The sequence below is a fragment of the Punica granatum genome, chromosome 1 (genome assembly GCF_007655135.1).
Source record: "Punica granatum isolate Tunisia-2019 chromosome 1, ASM765513v2, whole genome shotgun sequence".
Lineage (NCBI taxonomy): Eukaryota > Viridiplantae > Streptophyta > Magnoliopsida > Myrtales > Lythraceae > Punica > Punica granatum.
The window spans coordinates 6797470-6812538 of record NC_045127.1 but is presented as its reverse complement, the minus strand read 5'-3'; the positions used below and the strand labels follow the sequence as shown (position 1 = coordinate 6812538).

Below are 15069 nucleotides of genomic sequence, written 5' to 3'. Positions count from 1 at the left end.
TCCCTTGTAGCACTGCGCCTGCTTCCCTTGAAAGAATCATGGGAACTGTCTCTCCCATTACGCATAGCATGGGACTGATCATCGTATTGTACCGCATTAGAGCCGATACTAAGAGCAGTGAGTGCTCAACTTTCAGGAGTCATTAGAGGCCTTCTGTCATTGGCATATCGTTCAAGTGATCACTTAAATGATCTTGAAACCCATATGTGAACTTGAGCATAAGAATACAAATGCCTTTCGGTTCTCGACTTTCAACGGGAAACTGAGCCGAGTATGATCGATCGGAGTGGATATGGGCTAATGCTTGGGCCTCAAGCTGCAATAGAGTATGGGCTTCGCAATGGACCTAGTTTCAATAGTCTCGGTCTAGGCTTCTCTTGGGCCCATGTTTGAACTCATAAACAGTTCCTTCTGGGCTGGGCCCAAGCCCTACAGAATCGATCCAACAAAGGTCAGGCCCGTGATCAGGTCATCAGAAAACTTCAGCAGAAATCTAACAATACTGGGGGGTCGCCCCGCCAAGGAGAGTGAAAAGCAGATCATTTAATTCCATCGGCTGTGGTTCGAAGATCGCTGTCTCGAGATTAAATTTCTCCCCAATATGTTTCATGTGACGGTATTGTATGCGAAAAAACACATTCATGTCGTAAAAATGATCAATAAGAAAATGGAAAGGACGGCAAGAAGGCATGGAAAGTGTTCCATCAATATAGTAGCTCTACAAGATACAGAACCAAACCTTACCCGGGCATGTAACGAGATATCCGGAAGTTGAAGTTCTGCTGAGCCATTGATACAAAATCTCGAACCAAGGGGTGTGCTCTAACTCCTGTTCCGAGTTACAACAAAGTAGTTGGATAATCCTCCAGAAACTTATTTTTCTTACATATGATAATAAAAAAGAACCATTTCTGTAGCCGAAGTAAAGGCACGCTTAACCTTTCACCATTTCAGTGGCCTTGCATGTCAAGCATTTCGTCGAGAGTTTTCACCCTCTCCAGCCCGTCACTGATCAAGAAACGGATCCTTTGCTTATCGTTGCAGTCCCGGTTCTTCTCAATCTCTCGCCTAATCGTCTGCCTCAATTCGGCTGCGAAGTCCAATCATCCAGGCATGTCAGAATAATCTAGAAAGAGGTGGTGCACCAGGCATTTTGAGCTCATGTCTCTACTTTTCCACTGGGATATATCGTGTGATTCAACAGTCGAGGAATGAGACCAGGTTGAATATTCAGGAATTAGGGATGGATGGATCGATAGTTAACAGAGTATATGCACTGCACAACATATAATGGTTGTAAGGTTAGAATCATAACCTTGAGCATGATCGGGCGCTCTTCGAGCAATCCTCAGCGCTTGGCGGTAAAGCTTCAGAACTCTAGCTCGGAGAAGGAAATCCTGCAAACTTAAGGATAGAACCATAACAGGTTCAATCCTTCGACAAACATATTTACCCGTTTCAGGATCAGACTGGAGATAACGAGGGAAATTCAGTTTCGAATAACAGAAGAAACGTACACACAATGTACAAAATCAAGTATTCAGTCACTCAATCGACAACAGTCTGTATACTGAATCCCATTGATCCATTAAAGAGAAAAGCCACTGATGACAGTCAGGTGACCGACCAGTTCAGTTCAAATGTAACCCTAACATTGGCGGATCTGTGAAGTTGTGGGAGCTGATTGGGTTCAGCAAGTCAGGCGAACGAACACAAGTACCTCCCCAAATCAACGAATCCATAGAGTAATTAAAATCACCATTCAGTAGCTATATGCAATCCCATCTCTTCTCATCACTCAATGGTTAGAACAGAGATTTCGACGTAAACAAAAACCCTAATGTGGAAGTACCTACTACCTCTTTCGCTTCAGCTGAGCAGCAGCTCAATCATCCTCCTCAGAAGCGCGAAAGGCGTCGACGTCTGCGTTGCAGATCAGAGAAACGCCGCCGAGAAGAAGGCGGAAGCAGCCAGTGCGCTCGGTGGATCAGATGCCACCGACCAACACACAATGAGGAGCAAGCAGCAGCTAGAGACGGAGGAGAGAAAGAACCTTCAGGAGAGTAGGAGGAGGAGAGAAGAAACCGCGGAAAATGGGAAAATGGAAAATGGAAAATGGAAAATGGGAAAATGGAAAATGGAAGATTGGGCTGGGCCTTCAAAAATTGGCAGATGAACTGATCAGCCCATTACGAATTGCTTCAAGTGTAATTTTACAATTTTGTATCTCAGAAAAATGGAAAATGGATTGATCTCCTATACATATATATATATATATATATATAAATATTTTTTTTTTGTTCGGAAACTGTGAAGTCATCGGAAATCATTTTCGGTCGGAAGCGACACAATGTTACGTAGCATTGGCATGTTTCATGCCAACAATCAATGAAAGATTAGTGGAGGCTAAGTTTACAACGAAATATATTTACATATTTTGTTTGGTCCAAATATAATGCCATGTTATATTTTTAGCCCTTAAAACTAAAGGGTTAGCAAAAAAAAAAAGGGAAATTTTACGTTATTATTTTTCATAGTGACGTGGTGAGAAAGAATAAATTAAAATTATCTCATTATAAAAATTTTATCATTTATTATTCATGTGTTAGTAAATCCATTTATCTGCTTGACAGAATCATTTTGACGTTTTCTCACGTGTCAAGGCAAAATTACAAAAGGGTTTCTCACCTATAACATCCCCAACAATTTGAAGTGGAAATTGCGGGTCTTGGATCGTGGCTTTTAGAAAAGAATCTCCCATCTTTTTTTCATAGAGAGAGTTCAAATATCCCAAAGTTCTTGCCAATTTCAAAAAGACCCTAAAAGGCAAGTTCAAATTTTGGAATATTATCCTTTATATAGGAAGCACATATGAATTTTGAACAAGAGCATACCTCGTCAATTTTCATCTACATATTTTTATTTCTGTCGGTGACGAGTCAATTTTTAATGCAGATTTGCTATGAGGAAGTCAATTTGAACGCTGGGCTTAGATGTTGGCAGAAGATACCGACGTGCATTGGACCCAATCCCTTTGACTGCTTCATTAATTGTATGGCAATTATATGCTTACCCGCCGATTCTATTATGTTGCCTTTTATAAGAAGACAACCTCGTTTGAGGATCTTTCAATAATATCTACGACTCGAATGCGACAAGCGAGCTTTCCATTCATTTAAGATCTGGCTTCTCAATAATATTTGGTGTTGTTCTATCGCCGATATTGCCCTCGTGCCTAATGACTCGTCCAATCCCACGTAATTCGTTCGCGACCGATTCTCTATCGACTTTTTTGGCAACAATCCTCTCACGAGGGGGCTGCGGAGCAATTCATTTGAGGATACGAGGCTCTTTGTGTCATAAAGAATTGATCTACACATCGTTTCATATGTCCAAGATGGAATCCTATAAAATAAATATAGGAGTTCGAACTGAATTTAAAATTATTTCAATATGATATGAGATTGTTGGATTAACTTTTCAAATATATATTTTTAATTTATATTGACCAAATATGAAACTTATATATCTCTTTCTGTCTCCATACTCATCTTGACACGGTCAAGCCCACAACACAACCTTGACATAACTTCGTCTCCTTCCTTAATCTCTTCGCCATTCCCATCACAATTCACATCCTCCCCACCTAAGCATTGTAAGCTGTCTCTCTCTCTCTCTCTCTCTCTCTCTCACACACACACACACAGACACACCCCAAAACCAGATAAGAGCGAACATCCGATCTCTTCTGATCGTCCCCTTCCTCCGGCTGACGATTCTGACAATGGAGAAAGACAAGCAATCCAAACCAAACAAGCGAAGCATAACTAGCAGCAAGCTCCTCAAGTTGCTTCCTAGAGCCGCCGCCTCCGCCGTCTCCTTCCAGAACCCGCCCTTCAGCCCCGGCCGGTCGTCAGAGAATCACAACAACAACAAGACTCACCACCGGAATCATTCCCATGTCGGGAAGGGATTCTCCGGGCCATTGATGGTCTCGATCATCCCCGACGAGGCCCGCCGGAGGACGAAGAGGAATGAAGAGCTCGACTTCGGAGCCCCCGAGCCGGTCTCCCCAAAGGTCTCGTGCATGGGCCAAATCAAGCACAAGAAGAATAAGATTAAGAAGAAGAAGAGCGAGCCCGAGGTGGATAAATCTCGGAGCAAGCGTCCTTCCCCGCCTAAGAAGCAGTCGTCGGCGATTCGGAGGATCTTTGGCGGCGGGAAACAGAGAAGGGCAGGGGAGAAGTCCACTGGCAGCAGTGCTGATGTGGCACCAGAGCTGGCTCGGCTGCCGGATAGAGGGCCAGCACTGGGTCATATGAGGCGGTTCGCGAGTGGGCGGGAGGCGTTCGCAGGGTTCGACTGGTCGGAGGTGCAGGTGGCGCCAGCGGACTCTGAGCAGAGGGATCACCGTGAGGCAGGGGAAGAGGAAGAGGATGAAGAAGATGAGGAGGTGATGATTCCCTTCTCGGCACCGATTCTGGTCGGCAGAGGAGGAGGCGTAGGCGAAGTCGGAGACGGAGACGGTCATGGAGGAATGAATTTGCAGCCGAGGAAGGAGATAAACCTGTGGAAGAGGCGGACAATGGCCCCGCCCCGGCTTCTACAGTTGCACCCCTGAACAGCAAGCATTAACAGAGTGCGTCCGTTCCTCATTCAATCCTCTGTTTCGCGATTTTTTTTTTTCAATGATAAATTGTTATGTAATTGGAATTAATCCGTGCATGTATAATTCATTCAAATACATGAATATAGATCATACACTTTTGCTCATATTCAGCATTGGTCTTCTGCCCTTTTAGCTTGTGATTATTATTCATAAAGTATTCCACCCTGAGAGAATTATGCAAGTTCGAAATCCTCTGATTTCGCGTACACTTCTGTTCCTAGAATTTTGCAGAAGTAAATCTGAATTGGATCGCGTTGCATCGAGATTACACGTTAAGTTTTAGATTGCAATCCGTCGTGTTAATATGTCAGTTGATCTAAAAGATTATAAACGGAGGCAAATGCCCAGAAGATGAATATCAAATTTGTCTGTTACCTTTTCGATTACAAAAAACATAGACCAAGAGGAGGAATAGATGAAAAAATATGGAAAATCACTAATGAAAATCAAATCCGTGACTTTTCAATTTGAGATGGATGAGAATGTGTGTCAATGCATCAAGTTTCCGATCGGGCTATAATTTTGTTGAGCAATTAGTTGCCTAGACTAGAGCAGCAGCTGTTTCTGTTTCTGTTTCTGTTCTTGTTGTGGTAGGGAGACAGCTGCCATGCCAAAAACAGAAGGAACAAAACGAGAAACAGATCGAATTCGCGTTATCATCATCATCATCACTATTATTATTATTATTATTATTATTATTGTTATTATTATTATTTTCGTCGGAGTAATTTAAGAGAGGGAGTGGTTTCCTTGTCATAGTCAGGGGATGGATGGGGGTTTGGTCAGAAAAACTGGGCTGGACCTTATTAATTAGACGCGGTTGCATTCAGTGGGTTCTGTTCGCATTTAGTTCAGGCCCCCCCAAAGTCTTTTAATTCATGTAATAAAATTGTAGGAGAATCCAAACACTCAGTTGCATGAAGGTCGTGAATTATATTCTATTCTCGAATTCACGCTAATAAGGGATAAGGAAAAGGGAAAATAAATGATCCGGTAAGACTTGCGAGAGTAGAAGAATCTCTTGATCTAAATCCTGAATCAAATTAAGGACTCAAATGCTTGCAAGAGGGGGAAAAATAGAACTTAGATTTTGAGATGATAATATTAGTTTGCATTAGATAGGATGAATGCGGGGTTTTGCTTTTAATTGCCCTTTGATTCCATCATCAATCACCTGTTGATAGGATTCTTTGCAAGTCTATAAAACAAAAGAGAGTTATCTCGAAAGATATGCTTATTCTTCTCAGCACTTGCAAGGTACTTACTTTTTTTTTTTAATAAATAAGGTAGAAGGAGTAATATTAATGAAGAGACGGTACATCAAGTCATGGATAACCCTAAAACATACAAAAGGGAGGAAAATTTGACTTAATGCCCATCTGGCATAAGTCGTGCGCTTGTGAGTTATCCGAACGAGGAATTCAAGTACATTTCCAGTCCCAGAACTTAGGTAATAATGCAAAAATATCAGAAACGATGCTTTTGTTTCCCACGACGACCGATGTGGGAAAATAATGGCGTCAACTAGCAGTAGAGCGTCGGACCTAATCCAGACCTTACGCCATCCGTGGTCGAGGGCCAGTGAAATTGCCAGTAAGGCTGCTTTGGCTTCAGCTTGCAGGGAGGAAGAGTACTCAGCCATGGAGACCCAGGAGTGAGAGATTGGCATGTTTGGATTATTCCTGGTGCCAGCAAGATAGGCACAGTCAGTAGTTCAGGCAGCGTCAGTGTGGATGGTGCTCCACTCTTCACTGAGGTAGGGCGCAACATTCTTGCACTGGCCAGAGTTAGGAACGGGATCAAAATGGGGCTGAGGCGCTTGACAGGAGCTAAATTCTTCATAGGCACGTCTGATGCGGCGAAGACAATCAGATAAGTTTGCAATGCGCCCTGCAAACAAAACTTCATTCCTTAGTGACCAGATATGGTATAAAATGATAGAGCCATAAAGAGAAAAGGAAAGATAATTAGACAAGAGCCGGGAAATAGAGTCAGGCGGGTTAACAATGAAATTGACTATGTCAGCGGGTGTCGTGCATGGGATTGCTTCAGAGCGAAAATCCAATGGCGATTCCCTCCAAGCCACACGATAAAAGATGCATTCCCGGAAGAGGTGTGCAAAGTTATCGGAACTGGTTCGGCAAAACGGGCAGGATGTGCCGCTTTGAGAGAACCAGGGGAGGCATTCACTGGCAAATCTCCATAAATGGATTTTTAAGCGGTCATGAATCTTGAGCTTCCAAAGGCTCTTCCAGATCCTTGATGAGGCAGGGTCGAATCTGTGATGTTGGTCCAAAAGGTAGAAGGATTTAACACTGTGAGAGCCAGAAGAGGTTGGAGTCCAGATAGCAGTGTCTTCAGTCTCATCTTGAGGGATATGGATTTTCAAGATATTTCTTACCGTGGTCTGGTCGAAGAGGTTGTGGAGCAGGGGGATGTTCCACCTTTTGGGGTGAAAGAGCATTAGATCACGTACCTTGGTGTCCGGTTCTGCAAGAATACCTATGTTTGGGGACGGTTTAAAGAGCGGGTTACTTGGAATCCAAAGGTCCTGCCACGCAGAGGTGGAAGCGCCCTTTCCAATGGAGAAACACGTACCTGCCTGCATAATGCTTCTGCACCAATTGAGACCTTTCCAGATGCTCGAAGCAGACGCCACTAAACGTTGGAGGGGCGCGATGAAGTTCTCATATTTGGCCTTCATGACAAGGGACACAAGGCTATTTGAATTGGAGGTGAGAGCCCAAACAATCTTGGAGAGCATGGCTCGATTCGAATCTTCCGCCTTTCTGAAGCCTAAGCCTCCGCAAGATTTTGGTTGACACAGGGAGGCCCAGCTTTTAGGAGTGAAGGAATGGCCCACTTCCTTTGTATTCCCCCACCAAAAGCGACTTGTAGCTCGATCAATTTCTTTCAGGATTGATTTGGGGAGCCAAAATAGGGACATTGTGTAGATGGGAATGGAGGATATTACAGAGTTTATCAAAGTAGCTCTTCCCGCCCAAGATAAGGACTTTGCTTTCCAAGCTGAAAGTTTGTTTTTTATTTTGTCAATAATGAGCTGGAAAGATTCCTTTCGCTTTCTCTTCAATAGGAACGGATTGCCAAGGTAGCGGGAGTCTTCTTTGAGCTTCCTCATTCCCATTGCACCTTTGATATCTCTTCAAGATGTGACCGAAGTGTTCATTGAGAAGTAGACTCCTGATTTTGATAAGTTAATCTCTTGCCCCGACCATGAGCAGAATTTGTCAAGAATTCTTTTAATATTATCAATGTCAACAAGGGTAGCTCTTGAGAGGATTAGCAAGTCGTCAGCAAACATAAGGTGGGTGATTTTGGGGGCGGCTCTACCGATTTGAATTCCTCTGATTACCCCTTGCGCTTCAGCCCTATAAAGGAGACAAGACAAAATCTCCATGGAGATGATGAAGAGGTAAGGAGAAATAGGATCACCTTGCCTTACCTTCTTTTCGGGGAGAAGAATCCATGGGGCGAGTCATTTATTAGTACAGACATAGTGGAGGTGGAGATACACTGGTAGATCCAGGTGATGAATATTTCGTGGAAGCCAAATTGCCTGAGGGTTGTGAGAATGAAACTCCACTCCAACTTGTCAAAGGCTTTCATGAAATCGATTTTCATGGAGACCCAACCTCTTCGAGCTCTTGATATCTTCATTGCGTGTATGATCTCTTGGGCGAGAAGGCTGTTTTCGTTTATCCATCTTCCTCTGATAAAAATAGTCTGATTCGGCGAGATTAGCTTTTGAAGCGGGGGTTTGATTCTCTCTGCAAGAATTTTTTATATGACTTTGTAGCAGACGTTGCAGAGACTTATAGGCCGGAAATCCTTGAAAGTGGATGCCTTTTTTAATTTAGGAACAAGAGTGATGAAGGTGGTATTCCATTCCTTTAGGATTTTGCCTGAGCTGAAGAAGTTTTGAACTGCCGAGATGAGGAGAGGTTTGATGATGCTGCCATAGTGCTTATAGACTAATGATGGGATGCCGTCAGGACCGGGAGCTTTGAGGTTAGGGATGGAGTTCAGGGCGTGGGTGATCTCTTCTGAGGAAGGGAGGGAGATAAGACGAGTGTTCTTCTCAAAGGTGATGATAGGTTCCACTAGTCCTTCTAGATCGTCCGGGAAGTTTGGGCCAGTTGAGGTGAAAAGATCTTTGAAGTTCTTAAGAAAATAGTGACCGATCCCCTTGTGGTCTTCAATCCATTGGTTTCCTTCCTCTTTTATAGCAGCAATGTGATTAGTTCTTCTTCTGATGATGGTGGAGAGATGGAAGAACTTGGAATTTTTATCGCCATCTTTTAGCCAGAGCTCCCGAGATTTTTGCCGCCAGATTAGATCTTTTCTTAAGAGAATCTCATCAAGTTCGGCAAGGAGGGAGTTCTCCTTCTGATTTGTATCGGCATTCGGGTCATGCCGTTGTAGCTCATCAAGATCTTCGATGATCCCTGCAATCTTAGAATCACATATACCAAAGCAAGTTTTGTTCCAATTTTTCAAATCCTTTTTCATGTTTTTGATCTTGCAGGAAAATTGATAAGCCTTCGAGCCTTTGACAACCATCTTCCATGCATTTTGGATTACCTCGTAGCTACTGGGATCACGAGTCCAAACTTCCTCAAACCGGAAAGGTTTTGGGTGATTTGCAGATTTCATCCAAAGCTTTACCAAAATAGGGTTATGATCGGATTTGAGGCTTGGCAAGTGTTTGACGCCGACTTTAAGGAATAAGAGACGCCATTCATCATGTGCAATAGCACGATCTAGTCTCTGCTTAATGTGAGCAATTCCAGTTCATTTGTTTCTCCAGGTAAAGGGGTTACCGGAGAAAACTAGATCAATGCACCCTGAGAAGCTCATGAAGTCATCAAGATAGGGGCGACTTGAAGAAGCAAAAGGTTTTCTTCCACTTTTGTCATTACTAGAACAGATTTCATTAAAATCACCAACAAGCATCCAGGGACAATTCATACCAACTGCTAGATTTGCTAGATCAGACCAGAAGTTATGCTTCAAGTGTGCAAAAGGGCGACCATAAACACAAGTAATGCACTAAGAGGCAGGCAGGATACCATGGTCAATAAGAGCATGAATATAATGAGGGGAGGGTTGGAGAATCTGTACCTTGAGCTCGGTGTTCCATAGCAAGCAGAGGTCTCCTGCAGAGTTTAAAGCATCCACAGAGACAATTCCATTCGGTTTGCATCGTAGGGCAAGATTCTTGCATCGTTCTGATTCAATCTTGGTTTCAGAAATAAAAATCATGTTGGGTTGGTATTTATTTTGGAGGAGTCTTAGGGCGCGAACTGTCGGGTCTCCCGCCATACCCCGACAATTCCAAGCAAGAAGACTCATGGGTAAGATAGGAGCATGTTTTGGCCCGCCTCCTCGGCCATTTGAATGTCATTGGGAGAATCATCATCATCCATCTCCTCCACATAATAGGATTGATCGGGTTGTTGCCATGAGGAGATGAGGTGGCTTCTGTAGGATGGGATTTGCCTTGGGAAGGTTGCATGGAATTGGTGGGCCTCATTAATAGTCCCACCGTAGGACATTGACATTAGGGCAGCTCGCTTGGCAAATTCTTCCATAGGAAATTCAATTTTTCTTTTTCGAACTAGGGCTGAAGGTGACTTTAGGGATCTTCTGGCTGCTGGCGGGGAGGAGTTTAATGGACCGGGAGCGATTGGGCAGGGCGGATGGGAGGTAAGGTGGTAAGGGGCCGCAGGGGAGGAATCTTAGGCCAGAGCACTGGTGAGGCCCAAGTGGAGAGAGTCCATCGGGCTGCAGGAGTGGACGTTAAAATCCCAGGCCTGCTCCGACTGGGCTAGGCTATTGTCAGGCCCAACAGATGGTGGGCTTGAGTCCCCAGCTTGTTCCCCAGATTGGTCCCAGGTCGATTTCTTCCCCTTTTCTTCTGCATATATCGCCATCAGCAACGGCTCCTTCCTCTGCCTTAGGGGTAGGGGATAGCTCTGGGGGCACGTCAAAATCGGGGGCGAAGGCTGCCAGATTGTCAGGGATGTTGAAAAATAATTTGAACGGTTTCTTGGGGGCTGAGCCTCCGCTGAGAGTGGAGGGTTTGGGGGAACAGTGTGGGGTGCGCGAGGAGCCGATTGGGTTTAGGGGTGGGGGGCAATAGGTGGTAGAGGGGCTGATTGAGGCAGTTTCAAGCACAGCTGCAACCTGAGGAGGGGGAATGTCGTTCTTGAGGTCGAAACGGAGCCATGGGCCAAATTTATCGGGGGTGATGGCCAGGTTTGAGCTGCAATTCCGTTGCTCATGGCCAAGGGCACCGCAATCGTAGCAAAAAGTTGCTAGGTTTTCGTATTTGAAGTGGACCCAAGAGGCTGAGTTGTTCCTTCTGGCGATTAGGTATCCATGGCAAAGTGGCTTAGTAGTAGGGACTCTAACCAGGGCTTGAGGGGTGACGAACCATTTAGGCGTGCTACCCTTGTTCTTCCAATCAATTTCTATAACTGTGCCTGCTTGTTGAGCAAGCTGAGTAATGTTTTGTTTCGAAAGCAACTCCGGTGGGATGCCTCTAAGCTGAATCCAAAATGGGACTGAGGAGAAATTGATCTCCTCGAGCGGGAGGCTCCGGTCCCACCTTTCGAGCATCATATGGGCGCCTTGGACGTGGTAAACTCCTCATTTTTCCACTGCTATGAGGTCCCTTTGGTCCCTGAAGAGGCAGACCAGAATTTCTTTGTTACGGTCGTTAGGAATTATTGAGACGCCTTTCTTTACAGCCCAGATTTGGATGAGTCGTGGGATGATGAGCTTGGGGAGGGGGGGCGATTCTAAAGCCAAAAGGCTTGACAATGAGGGTGGGCGGGACAGGTTCAGGAGGCTCTTCCTCATTTGCTATGAGCTTGAGCACCTCTGCTGATGGGGCCATGGACATGTGGGCATTGAAAATCTCTGCTAGGTTAATGCTGAGTTTAGTAGGGTCCAATGTGGTCGCTCTGCTTGGAGGTGGGGTGTCTTGCGGGGTCAGAAGTGTATTGGAAGTACTGGGAGTTACTGAAGGAGCTGGCGCAGGGAAATGTAAGGGGAATGAGATGGATAGTTGAAGTTCCATTAGTGTAATCATAAGAATAAAGTACACGGTTGGTGGGGGGAGCTCAGGGAGTAGTTCGGAGCAGCTTGCATCATTAAGAGTAGCAATAAGAGTGCGTAAAGGAGAGGCGGGTGGCACCATTGAAGATCTCTGCAAAGGAGCAGGAGTAAAGGAGAAGAAGAGAAGAAGAAGGGGGGAGGGAGCTTCCAACAAAGGGAAGAGGGGAGAGCTCTCAACAAAGGAGAGTACTATCAACCGCAATGCTTGACTTCTCTTATCATACTTGCAAGGTACATGAGAAACAAGATATATACTCGGAGAGATTAAAAAAAAAAGAGTGTGGGAGTGATCTTAAACTTTATGATGTATGTTGAGATTGGATGGAAAAAAACAATTCCTTTTAGTATTCATCACCTGGAATCCGAGTGTCCTACGGATCCCGACTAATTTCGATTTGAATATGGTTTGTTCATTAAAAGATAAAAACTTTTTTAATCATGTAGCCACAATTGGGAATATGGCACTATATGCAAAACAATCCATGATAAGCTACTTCTCACTCCTTATGCATTTATGCAAGATGATCCATCCATTCTTATATATGTGGCATGGAAAGAGAATTAGGCCGTAGGATCAATAGGAATCCATAAGAATTATCTTCCCATTGGCCGATATTGCACTTTCCTTCGATTTGCTGCTCTCTGGGTCAAAGCATTGGCATTGGTGACTCCAAGTCCATAGGAACATCTCCTGATTACCCCAATAAATCCAATACGAAATCTACACTCACTTTGAGGCTGATCCTCTCTCTCATCTCACTATCTTTGTATCCCTATATGCAGGCATAGTTGCTTGTACATTGAGATCGAGTTGAATTTGGGTCAATTGTTTGATTTGCCAGTATAGAAGTTTCGATTCAATTTTCACTAATAAAACTTTTCATGGTCATTTCTCTATGGACGAGGTTTAACAACTTATATGAGGCTTCAAGGGCATGAGCTAAATTCCGCCGTTAGGGACTATATATTATAAGATTATCAAAGATTCTTCGAATCAAGTTAAATTTTGGCGAACCATTTCTAACACTGTATTATAGGATACAATGGTCAGCGCGTAACGATAACGTCTTTGCAGCTATAACATCCGTATTGCTAACATCAATATTCATGAATTGTCGCCCCAATTTAACAAATAGTAAATCCAATTCCAATTCCCTTTCCACTCCCCCAATGGAGGAGACTTCATATTAGTATGTAACACGGACACCCTGGTATCTAAGGATCTCTCCAATGAGCTCGCCCTTGCCTGACCCGACATACCGTCCACAGATCTTCCCATCACGGATGAAGAGGAAGGTTGGGACCTCGACGACATCCATATCCCTAAGGAACTGCATGCAGCTATCATTCTCATCGCCATTCATGCGTGCGAACACCACCGTGTCGGACATCTGCCTCGACAACTTGAGGACTGTGGGGTAGACCTTCACGCAGGGCCCGCAGTGCTTGAGACCGACATCGAGGACGATGAGCTTGTGGTCGGCCTTATGGTCCTCTATCAGCTTCTCCACGTCCTCCCTGCAGTGCAGCTGCTCCACTGCCGAGTGGCTGTCCCCATAGTACAGCACGTCCCCCATCAGCTGGTCCGGCCCGATTCCTGCGTGATTCGATTCAACCACTCTCAAATGTAAGTCTATCTTATATTCGATTGATCGATCATACTATTTTGTGAGAAAATCGACTGCCATAGTGATATATAGTATGCATTTCAGCATATATATCCAGTTGAACCTAGCCCTGAAATAGTTTACAGATCAGTTTGTACTGTCCCGAGTTCATCGAGGTATTGAAATCTATCCTATACACATACATTAACAAGCTTTTGTACCATATATATAGCACTTGAGTACTTGTCAACTAACTAGTTTCAGAAATCTAAGTTTGGCATCGAGAAAATGGCTTTATCCATGAACCTCCCTTATAATTAAAGATAAAATAAAATTAATTCTAAGAATAATCTGATTAAATAAAACTACCTTCTTCCTCATGGATCTTTTCCATGCCCTTGTAGAAGCTAAAGTGAGGGACCTTGTCGATCTTCTCGCGCGAACAGAGTGCCCGCGTGGCGTCCGATTCATCCCCCATGACAAGGAGGAAGTCTACGTCAGAGCACGACCGGCTGAGCTCAACCATGAAGGGGTACATCTGGCTGCTCTCGGAGCTGTCGCTGGCCGCATACTCCACCACCACCAACCTGTTCTTGGCCGCCTGGAGCGCAGCATCGAACTCCTCGATGTTGTGCACCTGCTGCACTCTCTCATTGCTTGCCTTCTTCCCTGCCGCGGCCGAGGCCGCCCCTGCCCCTGCTGCCGCCCTCGTCACGAGAACCCCTCTCGTCTGAAGGTGCCGAAGGGACGGTCTGGGGACGGCGAAGTATAACCGTTGAGGGGCCAAGAACAGGGGATTGTAGGCTTTGCTAGTGGAAGCTGGGAGAAGGAGAGAAGAGGGTTTGGATAGCAAGGTTGTGAAGGAAGCCATTGTTAGGGGGTTTAGGCGGAAGGAAGCTTCAGAACTTGAGAGTGAGTGTGGGATCAGTTGATGGCTATCAATGGGGAGGTGGGAGATGATATCCACTCCTCCATTTGTTTGAAGGTTCATCTCATCCACACGTTGGGTTTACTTTGGGCTTGATTTTTTCTTTGGTTAGGACTACTGATTTTTTTTTTTTCCTTTTCAATGATATATCGATGATTGGAATGGTTTTGGAATTTGTAGAGGAATGTGCCATGAACATGCTTGTGATCTGATGATTGATAGTTATCCATCGTAGCGAGATATTTTTTGAATCTTGTGGTATTCAAGAACGTTTTGTATGGAAGATTGAAAATGAAGTTAAATGGGCTGGCATGAAAATAAGAGAATAACGTTTTGATTCGAGTTTTGTGAATGGAGAAAATTCATGATTATGAGAATTTTACATTTATCCTTTAGTGAACCAATCGGTTTTGAATCTAGATTTATCTACTACCTTACCGGACGCCACGTGATACTAATGGAACAAAGGAAAAAGAAAAAAAAAAGGGTACAATTGGAACGAAGGAATTCATCCTGATAAAAATTGATCTGAATCCAGGAGTCCGCAACAACGGCTCCCTAGCATCGGATGCGTGTGCGACCTGCGGTCATTGTGGGCATCCGATGGTCAGGGAACACAATGTCAGTCTGGCCCTGGGTCATGTTAGAATTCTCCATAAATTCGAAAGTTCAATTGATTTCAAATTAGCTGTACGGTCTGTGATATGGATGGGCCAGGAGAT

General features: G+C 44.4%; 3 protein-coding genes across 6 annotated transcripts; 1 reads left to right on the top strand and 2 right to left on the bottom strand.

Moving 5' to 3' along the window:
- Positions 1–122: 122 nt before the first annotated feature.
- LOC116193843 lies at positions 123–2081 on the bottom strand. 4 transcript variants are annotated; one of them, XR_004154335.1, is made up of 5 exons: positions 1860–2081; positions 1316–1434; positions 940–1090; positions 745–829; positions 123–429 (listed from the first exon to the last, which is right to left on the bottom strand). XR_004154335.1 is itself a non-coding variant. In XM_031522601.1 (4 exons), exons 2-3 carry the CDS (start codon positions 1419–1421, stop codon positions 951–953), a joined length of 246 nt encoding a protein of 81 aa, XP_031378461.1. In that variant the 5' UTR covers positions 1422–1434; positions 1860–2081; the 3' UTR covers positions 645–829; positions 940–950. The 4 variants fall into 4 exon arrangements, 3 of the variants coding, with proteins under 3 accessions (XP_031378461.1, XP_031378454.1, XP_031378459.1); XM_031522601.1 differs by lacking the exon at positions 123–429 and having other exon boundaries at positions 645–829; XM_031522594.1 differs by lacking the exon at positions 123–429 and having other exon boundaries at positions 645–1090.
- Positions 2082–3557: 1476 nt separating this feature from the next.
- Positions 3558–4773, top strand: LOC116214623 (uncharacterized protein At1g76070). Its single transcript, XM_031550052.1, has one exon. The coding sequence runs from the start codon at positions 3785–3787 to the stop codon at positions 4619–4621; it is 837 nt and encodes a 278-aa protein (XP_031405912.1). The 5' UTR covers positions 3558–3784; the 3' UTR covers positions 4622–4773.
- An 8033-nt stretch (positions 4774–12806) lies between these two features.
- LOC116193151 (thioredoxin-like protein CDSP32, chloroplastic) lies at positions 12807–14397 on the bottom strand. Its single transcript, XM_031521935.1, has 2 exons — positions 13789–14397; positions 12807–13409 (listed from the first exon to the last, which is right to left on the bottom strand). The coding sequence occupies exons 1-2, from the start codon at positions 14288–14290 to the stop codon at positions 13000–13002; spliced, it is 912 nt and encodes a 303-aa protein (XP_031377795.1). The 5' UTR covers positions 14291–14397; the 3' UTR covers positions 12807–12999.
- Positions 14398–15069: the final 672 nt, after the last annotated feature.